This window comes from Convolutriloba macropyga, chromosome 12 (genome assembly GCF_964194025.1).
Source record: "Convolutriloba macropyga chromosome 12, txConMacr16.3, whole genome shotgun sequence".
Classification (NCBI taxonomy): Eukaryota; Metazoa; Xenacoelomorpha; order Acoela; family Convolutidae; genus Convolutriloba; species Convolutriloba macropyga.
The window spans coordinates 41,252,449-41,262,392 of record NC_134479.1 but is presented as its reverse complement, the minus strand read 5'-3'; the positions used below and the strand labels follow the sequence as shown (position 1 = coordinate 41,262,392).

Below are 9,944 nucleotides of genomic sequence, written 5' to 3'. Positions count from 1 at the left end.
GGTCGCAAAACAAAAGGCAGGTCATAATAGGCTAAGAAACTTAGCTAAAAACAGATAAAAAAAACGAAAAACGGCAAAAGATTACGAAAAATAGTTCCAATTTTCGCCATTTTTTGTCATATTTCTCAACAAAAAAATGATTCTTACCCACAAAACTGTAACCAATTGTTATCACAAATTTGCTCAAGTAGAAGGGGTTTCTTCAATACCCATTTGAGCCAGTAAAACAAAATAATCGTCAAAAAAACGCAAAAATTAGCCCGAAAATCAGCAAAATACAAAAAAAACCTCTGAATTATCATAAAATTCACATGAATTTCCAAAAACCTTCAAAATACTACCGAAACCAGCTTGAAATTAAAACAAAATCATAACGAAACGTCTTAACCAAAATAAATGAAAAAAAAACCTGCTTTAAAATGCCGCACGTGAACAAAAAAATTTCGCTCGCTTAGAGAAAATTTTTTCACACATCAATTTCTCGCTCTCTCAAAAACAGCGGTATGAACAAAAACCACTCTTTTCGCTCCGCTCTTCACTTTTGTTCATCGCCAAAATCACTCCAAATTTTTTCACGCGTTTCATTTCCCGCTTCAAAAATCACTCCAACAAAATTGATTTAAAAAAAGGACTTCTCCAATACTCCTCTTCGAGTCCTAAGAAAAAGACAGCGCCCCAATACAATTCAAATTCTTTGAATTGTAAAAAAAACCAAGAGAAGGCCAATGATAGCCCCAGCTATCGCTGTGCGGCTATTAACCAGTAAACAAATTTAGAAAATGTTAATCGACAGTTTAGAGCTATTGAGTTTTATCAAAAGGCAGAATTGATCTCGGCGAGCTGCTCCATCATAATAACATATACACTATATCATTATCACTTTTTATGATGCTGGTGATAATAATCAGATTTAAAGTTTTGCTACAAATTTTGATATGACAACAATATAGCAACATAAAGAGGAGTTAGAGCGTTTTGAGATTGTCAAATAGGTTCGAGGAGCTATTTTTGATCCTCCATTAGATTGATAGTTTCACGAACGATGTGTTTCACAAGAAGGTAGGTAACTTTGTTGTCCATGTTAGCAGCGATTGTCACTATGATAGGTGTACTCCAGTCTCCCTTGGGTGCACAGATTAAAAGGTATGAACACATACCTGTAGTGGCTCCACTGTGACCCACCATTACTGTACCTAAAAATGTAAAACCTGTAAAAGTTAATACTACTTTACAAATGCAACACTATAACAGTTGCTTACAATTCTATTTGAGAACTTACACCTAATATGAATTTAATAAATTTAGCCTAACTAGAAGAAAGTTGGTTGAAAGAACTTGGACAAGAGTATGGCTAATATATGCAAAAGCATCCTATAGAGTTCAACTCTTTTTTGGCAATTTAAATGGCATAAAATGCGCCGCCCATATATTATCAACAGATTTGGATCCATTAATTAGTAAGCATATTATGGTAATATAATATACATATTTAAAATCCTTATAATGTGTATATTAATTGCGTGAAGCTATATATATATATACTTATCATCAAAAGTAAGTTAGCACCCCCTAGTTTTACGAAGTAAAAATTAAAATTTTGAGACAATAATTTTTCAACCTGAAATCAAATTTAGAAAACAAAATTTATGCCATTATTCACCAAAAGAAGTGGTCTTGTCTACATATGAAATTCAGATAGTTTGCTATGATAACTTAGCATAAACCCCGAAGTAAAGTTGAACTTCATCCAAAATTCACAGTAAAATGAAAGTTGCCACAACATGTGATACATTTTCAGGTTAGTTCAACTATGGCTATGTTTGGACTTGTGTTTAACATCAGAGAGAGAGAGAGAGAGAGAGAGAGAGAGAGAGAGAGAGAGAGAGAGAGAGAGAGAGAGAGAGAGAGAGAGAGAGAGAGAGAGAGAGAAAGATGCGAATAAATTTTGATCTCTTGACAACTTTTTCTACTGTAAAAATTGGATGGAGTTCATCAAGTTTACATTGGGGTAGCTAGTTAATTATTATTGCATATTATCTGAACTTCATATGCACGCAAGACCACTAGCGTAAAGAAAATTGTTTTCAAAATGTGATTTTGAGTTAGAGCAATATTGCCTCAAAAATTTTTACTTCATAAAACTGGGGGGGGGGGGGGGGGGTTCTAATCTGATGTTTAGAATATTAACTGTAATAGTCTCGTTACCAAGACAAATGTAAAACGGGCATCAATTTGCTCACATTTGCCAATGAAAACAAATATTTTGTTCAAAGATATTAGTGTTTGAGAAACAGGCCTCACCTGCGGGAAAACTGGGATCCTCTTCGTAGACTCCAAACCCAAGAGAGTACTTCACATTTGGGCGCCCAGGCACTGGAACCTCTTTACCCTTAGGTGGTCTCAAAATCTGATCGAAAACTTCCTCCTTCACACCTGACATTTTTTTTGTCCCCGCAAACTGATCAGCTAATAAGGTACCCAATCGGCAAAGATCGGATAAAGTCGACAGCATGCCACCGCCGGCAGTTTTATGCATTATGGTAATTTCTGGCGCTAAAGTCAAAGACACAGTTTTAGTATTGAACAAGTAGCACGGCAATCTGTTGAGAACAATCTCTCGTGACTTGGGAGTTGGCTCAGGCATCGTATGGTTCATGCCCAATTGACGCACAAAGTCATGAATATACTCGTGGAAAGGCTTGTCAATTACTTTTTCCAGAACCGCACTCAGAAGGACAACGGCATACGTTGAGTAGAGAAACTTGGAGCCTGGTTTATGGAGAAGGTCATCGTCTGAAGCAATGAAATGCAAGGGGTGAAAGTAATCGAAATTATTAAGAAATGGTTCAATACATCTCTAATCATTTCAACCAACTTTGATAGATACAATTTCATCAGGCTCAAATGGTTAATGTTTTTCTTTGTATAATAATTCCCTTTTCAATAGGCTAAAATGGAAACCTAATAACGAGTAAGTGAAGTACAGAACGGATGCCAGGAATTCTTCCCGCTCAAAATATTTCGGACCTATTCAAAATCAATGATGGTTATTTACTTGTTCCGCTAATTTAATGAACTTTTTATTTCATACTTTTATTAGCTAACTGTTTAAGTTCACTGTTCATTCAAAGTTTCTCAATATCAAAATCACATAGTTTCTCAACTTTCTATCAAACCAACGACATACAATACTGTCCAAGTTGGATGATCAGAAACATATTTGATTCTCTTTGGTATACTTGCACGTTCTTTAAACCGACCTTTGAAAAATTTGATGGATTCACTTAAAGATACGAATTCGTCATTTCTCTGCGAATTCTTCGCAATTTCAGCAGTTCTTTCTTCACCAGTGAGTGTAGAGCCGACCGGCAGATAATCTCTGATTCCAGATGTGTGATTCAACAACTGCCTAATAGTAATGTCTACCTCCCGTCCATCGATTCGTTTCTTCGGGAAGTCTTTCAGATGCTTGTAAATACTGCCGTCTAAATCTATTTTGCCCTCGCTGGCTAGTTTGATTGTGAGCACACCCGTTATAAGCTTACTGATGCTTGCCACTCTGAATACTGACTGTGTAGGGTCACATGACAAAAGCTGCTCTACGTTACAGTAGCCGAATCCTTTCTCAAACACGGGTTGAGTCCCTATTTGCACCTACTCAGAGAAAAAATTTGTCATCACTCTTTCATTAATAATTGGCAGATAACGAGTGTCGCAACGGAACGGGCAAAAAGCTCGAGAGGGGTCTATCAAAATTGCCCAAATTATCAAAATATTCCGTTTGTGAGAAAACCCCAAATCGGCTAGGTAAAAAACCAAGCAAAAAATCGCGTGAAAAACTAACAGGGTCCAAATGTTTGCCACAAAACTTTGTTTGAGAGCAATTAAATCATATCTCAAATATTCATTACCATAAAATATTCAAACCTTTAACTTCGTTTATAACGGGTACGTGAACAAACTCAAAAGCTCAAAACAATTCTTAAACTCTTAGACTCATAGCATATTCGGAACTCACCCGGCAAATAATTCCAGGAATTGCGTTTGTCACCCGGTAAAGTTCAATCGTCCTTCTTATATTTTGTTCGTACTCCTTAAAAAGCCGCTTTTTATCGCATTTGCTACTCATTTTCGGTAAATTTTCCATTCTTTCTATCGAATTTCTATCTGTTTCAGCATGAACTGACTTTTTTCTCCAAGGCGACAATTGATACAGTCCCATCAAAGCTAAAGCTGCGCCTGCGATACCAGGCGTTATGATGTGAAACCCTTTTATACGATGGCTAATACTAGAAGACCGCTGATAAAATTGTTTATAAGCGGAGATAAATCTTGTCGCTCTCTGGAAAAGTTGCCTTGAATACGTTTGCTTGCCGATCATTTTTTTCTCATAGAAGCACCTGGTCTGAAAAAGCTTCTTGAAGCAAAATTTTTCCCCAGTAGGTGGAATATTTGGGCCCAAACTTTCTTCAAAAATCAATGTGACGGTAATAAAAAGGAATAATTGTGCTTTCATGATATCCCCCCCCCAAGTTTAGCGGTCATATATCGCATAGCCTCAAACGATTGGGTTCCTTGAAAAGAAACACAGACCGGGTACATATTAGATCTATTCGGTTTTGCCCCCCCCCCCCGTTACAAATTATATGTTGTTATATAGCACGTTACTAAGTAAAAAATAGCACGTGCGTCTGGTAGCGAAACAGATACAGACCCACTAAGCTAGGGGGTCAAAACAGAATAGATCCAAAAAATAATCCCAGAGCCGGCAGGACCGTTATGGTGAAAATGGATGCTTACTCAAGAAAAATTTACGCACAAAGTCACTGGGTTACCCAAACGGAGACACGTTTTTGTTTTCTTTTTTTTTGTTGAAACATGCAAATTGTACAGATCATAACCCTAAGGTTAGATGTTCACATGCACTTAAAGGTTAAATTAATTAATCTTACAATTGTGACTGTTCCTTCTAGTAGGTAAAAATAGGGTTTAAAGGCTCCTATTTGTCTATGTTGTTGTTGTGACTTTTCGGCATAAGCCGAGGGGATTGCTCCCATAGAAGTTTTGGTCTCGATTCCACTATTTACTGCAATCGGAGCAATCACAGAAAATGGTCCATGTACACACTACTCTTTCGTTTAAGTTCAACATCAGACGGTCCCACATGAATGACAGAATTCGTCTTTTGAGTCCCAAAGGCTGGGAAAAGTCTATCTCTTTAGGCAGATTGTTGGCAACTTTGGCAATTCGAAAGTAAAAGTTCTCTGAATTTCTCGGTTCTCAGTTTTGAATTTTGAATAACTGCTTTTAACTCTACCATATTGGTGTTCATAGGTTTCTATCAATGGAAGTGCGCGTACTTCTATATACGCGTACTTTCTTATGCTGGAGAGCAAAAAGTCGGTTAAAAAATTTTTAAAGCAAGTTTTACTGTTAAAAGTTCTTACTGAAGGCCGCAATTTCTTCCATTTTTGAACGCTTTTCAAGATGAAAGATATTACACTTAGTTTTCGTTCTTTTTTATAGTTTAATTTGTTGTTTTGTTCTGTCTAGCGTTTTGGCTACTAGTAAAGTCTTCGCCAATTTCGAATATTTCCCAGTGTCTTACATCGGTTTTCAGCTTCATAAAGCTAACTTTTGAGATGAACAATTCGGCTGGCAAGATTCCATCCTTAATGAGAAGATGAGTGGAGTGGTCAAATTTTTGTCGAAAATAACAAACTTTAATTCTCCAGTTATTTTGCAAATTTATGTGATTTGTTATTTCTGCTGCTAGAGTGTGATTGAACTCCCACTGAAAACAAGATGAGAGAGTCACAATGATTTGAAAACATCAACTCTTACTATTAAAGGAAATTGATTTCTTACAAGATACAAAGAACGAATTGCATTAGCCAATTTTATTACAACTGAACTCAAGTAATTTTCAAGGGTTAGTTTTGAATTAATTTGTAATCCAGGATAACAATAAGCATGTGCAGGTTTGATAAATTCACCTTTAAAAATAAATTCTGGATGCGAATTATTATAGTTGCACAGAATAACATCTCTGTTTTATCGGAAGTTAAAGCGAGTTGATTCTCTGTCAGGTATTTGTTTGTTTTTTCTTATATTTTTTCAATACTTAAGGGAAAACTTTCACTACTTAATTTTTTGAATATAATGCTAGTGTTATTCGCAAATTGAAATTAATCTTTTTCGACTTGCAATTTTTCAGAAAAATCGTTGAGGTATAAACCAGAGTTCGTAACACAGTACCCTGTGGAACGCCATGACTAATATATTTTTTTAGCTGATAACTCAATGCCCAATTTTACGCATTTTGTTTGATGTGTGCGAAAACCTTTGGGAGTAAAATTGTTGATTCAGAGAGATTGGAATTTTTAACGTTGTCGAAAATAATCTAATCTGGAATTGATTTGAAAGTTTTTGCATGATCCAACAATACAGCACATGTGTCGCTGTTATGTTCCAAATTTTCTACTATTTTTTCAAGAAAGTAAAGCAAAGCATCAGTAGTTGACTTTCTAAATTCGATGCCGAGCTGTTTCTCGTTCATGAGCCCATTTTTTTTAAGATTTTGCTCTAACTGATTAAGTAAACGTCTTTCAAAAACTTTCGCAAATTTGTTGTTATGGAAATTGGACTATACTCAGACGCCAGCTAAATTATGGAGGAGAAAATAGGGCTTAATCTCCACAAATTCCTGGAAAACAGTGGCGAGAATGGCTCAGTTTTAAATAGTGCCTTGGAACAGCTCTTACATTAATCATATGAGCCAGATCATATTTATTGCGTTATTTCATTAGTGATGTATTTTTCTGGGCAAACTACAGAGGGACACAATCGTCCTCCCGCAATCACTGCCGTGGGGACAATCGTCTTCAAGTAATCAATACGGATACGACACTTAATTTTTTTTTGCATAGTTAAGTACGATGGATCTAGTACCATTTAATTATCTCTTGAACTGCATGTGCCACTAATTATGCATTTAAAAAATGAGAACAATCTTTCTCTAATTCACTTTGCTTCTCAATTTTGAAAGATACTTGTTCATTTTCAAGTACTGCCATTCCAGAAACAGACTGAAAACAATTGCAAACAATGATTTCCAGAACAATTCATGAACAATTCACGAAGTAACGCTATCTCAAATTCAGTGAAATGTTTATATATTTTTGGCATTACGTTTTTGTTTAGAACCAGAGGTTAACTTGCAAACTGCCCTCAAATTTAGACCACATTGTGGCTTAATAGGTTGACAACTCTTTGTTAGACACATACTTCGAGTCGTATAAATTCATTTGATTACTTGCAACACTTCATAAAGCGTCAAGATTTATTGGAGAATACAGTCAAAAAGAATCTGGATATTTTGGCTTGTCATATCACAAACGCTTATATTGGTCACCTGATTCAACTAAGGCTTCTATTTGTTTGCAAAAATGCTCAAATGGAATTTAGTTAATTTGATGCATCGCTGAACTCCGGAGTTGTCGTCCTAGATTTGGGAAGTTTTTCTACGTAAAAAAACCGTTTTCATTATAAAAAAATTGTCAATATGTTTGAACAACTTTTCTGACATTACTTTTCCTACCTCCAGTGCCATATAATTCACTTTCGGCAAGTGAGTGGGTTAGACATATTTTACACCGTTTAACTTAGAACCCTGGTACTTATCCCTAAAAGTTTCTACGTACAATTTAAATCTATATCGCAAAAAACTTTGGTTTCCATCCAGAAAAATTCATTCAAAAGGAAAAGAGAAATCGGAATGAATGCAGTCCTATTTGCAGAAGAAAGGGTACATTTTGAACTTTTTTTTTTGCTTCAACATTTATGATCTGATAAAACATTTTGCCTGAGATTTGCACTCATTCGTTTTTACAAGTGAAACTAAAGAAAAATATTATGCTAAAATAAAAGCACAGTAGCATTTCTATTAGCTCTCACTGCCCAACACTGACCTTTCGAGTGGAAATAGTAGCTCCCACAAATATTCTTAAATTGAATTTATCACAAACTTTGACAATAGGCAGTTGCTTAACGAATCACAATCAGCTTACTTTATCATCGATCAAAGAAGAGAAAAAGAATCATGAGGACGTACTTTTCTAGAGAAATAGCATACTTTGAGTAACATATTTTAGATTGAGTCGCTGAAATATGTCTTGTGCTACATAAACTTTTTCGAATTTACCATCTCTGTACAGGAGAAAGTGAATATTCTGACATTAAAACCTTTGCCTATGCACAAGTCGCCTGCACCACTGTTAGTTATCCTGAACGAGGAAAATTTCTATGGTGAAAGCAAGCCGGTAGCCAGCAATATGAGTGTTGAGTCAATTCTCCGCTATGCAAAGGTTGATGGCGTCAGGCAAACTACTAAATTATTCAGAAATAGAAAGACAAAGACTCTGGTTGCATTACTTATAATTTTTTCGATTGGTTGAGCTACAAACAAAACAATGAATTAACATAACAATTGGAATTTTTTCTCAATTTTATAATACACTTGCTCCGAATGAGTGAGAAGAAAGATCAGACAGATTGCGTTGCTTGAGTGTTTTAGGAAGATTTCGTTTCTGACGAAGAAAATAAAAAGAGACGATCATGAAAACTATAAAATTGGTGACCACCATGTTTAAAAGTTGACAATTTAGCTTAACTAAAATTTTTACTTTTTCTAATTCTCTTTTCTTTGTTCGAACTTCTCTTTATTTTGATCTTGATTCTAAATGGTCAATGTTTTTGTTTTCATTGCTTTCAAGCACAGTTGGTTACGTTCTTCCAAATTCAAAGCTATGTACATTACAATTTCAAATTGCAATATTTTCTAATTGTTTGTGGTCCTTTGTGATGCAGAAAAACAGATTTCATGTTTTAAACAAAAGATCTGAAAACCACTGTTTAACCGTATTTCAAAAACAGTTTTTTACTTCCATCAACATGAGCAACGAAAGTAACGAAATGGTAGCCCAATAGGTTGAAACCTGAACACATGTTTTTTCAAATAAGAAAAAGCATTTTGTTTTTTTTCGCAGCTGAAAAACTCTCTGCTTGTGTTTGACGTTTATTTTGACTAAAATTCTAACGACAAAAATATTCAAAACTTGCAACTGCCGGAGGCCATAGAAATATTAGTTTAGTTTTTGTTGAGCAGAACTTTTTTCGACAGATAAAATGATCACAAACAATTGATTAGAGCACAAAACATACTATTTTTTCCACATCAGCTAGAGATATATAGCAGACCATCAACGCTGGAGAATAAACAAAACAAGACAACTTTTTAGAAAAAAGCTATGAGTTCGCAACAAAACAATCCTTTGGAAAAGTACTCCTTGACTTACTTTCAAGGACTTCAGATTCTTTGCGTTTTTTTAATCTATTGCACAATCAGAATCATCTTTGTTTATCTACCTTTGCCTTAAAACGATTACAAAAAAAACAGACCGCATCGGGGCGATGGGATCCTCCTGATATGTTTACCTAAAGGACCAATAAAGGATGAAGAAGTTTTTACTTTGATAACAAAGAGAAAATTCATTTCAAAAGTCCACCCAAAGAAGAAAATGTTGCGATTAATGTATCCGAAAAAAACAACTGAGTTGTCACTCCAACGCAGTGAAAATTCAAATTTTCAACAAAGCAATGAGAAAAACACAAGACGAAGACACTCAGTCTTGAAGATTGCTCAAGAAAACAAGGAGCACTGATGATGCAAGATATAATTCAGACGAGGTGAGAATCGAAGCTTCTCTTTGTGGCAACAGTGAAATAGAGCCAATAGTTGAAAAAACGAAAAAAAATGAGCAATTGACTCAATAATGTTTGAACTAAAGTTAGTTGAGAGAAACAAAGAAAGCTGCAACGAGTCTAATTAAAGTTTCAATTCTAATATTGCTTCCAACTTTCTTCATATTCACAATGAGCCTCAA

General features: G+C 35.2%; 1 protein-coding gene across 1 annotated transcript; it reads right to left on the bottom strand.

The window, feature by feature from the left end:
• LOC142351103 (serine beta-lactamase-like protein LACTB, mitochondrial) lies at nt 1-4,530 on the bottom strand. Its single transcript, XM_075403191.1, has 4 exons — nt 4,019-4,530; nt 3,261-3,654; nt 2,302-2,793; nt 1-1,193 (listed from the first exon to the last, which is right to left on the bottom strand). The coding sequence occupies exons 1-4, from the start codon at nt 4,514-4,516 to the stop codon at nt 1,003-1,005; spliced, it is 1,575 nt and encodes a 524-aa protein (XP_075259306.1). The 5' UTR covers nt 4,517-4,530; the 3' UTR covers nt 1-1,002.
• Nucleotides 4,531-9,944: the final 5,414 nt, after the last annotated feature.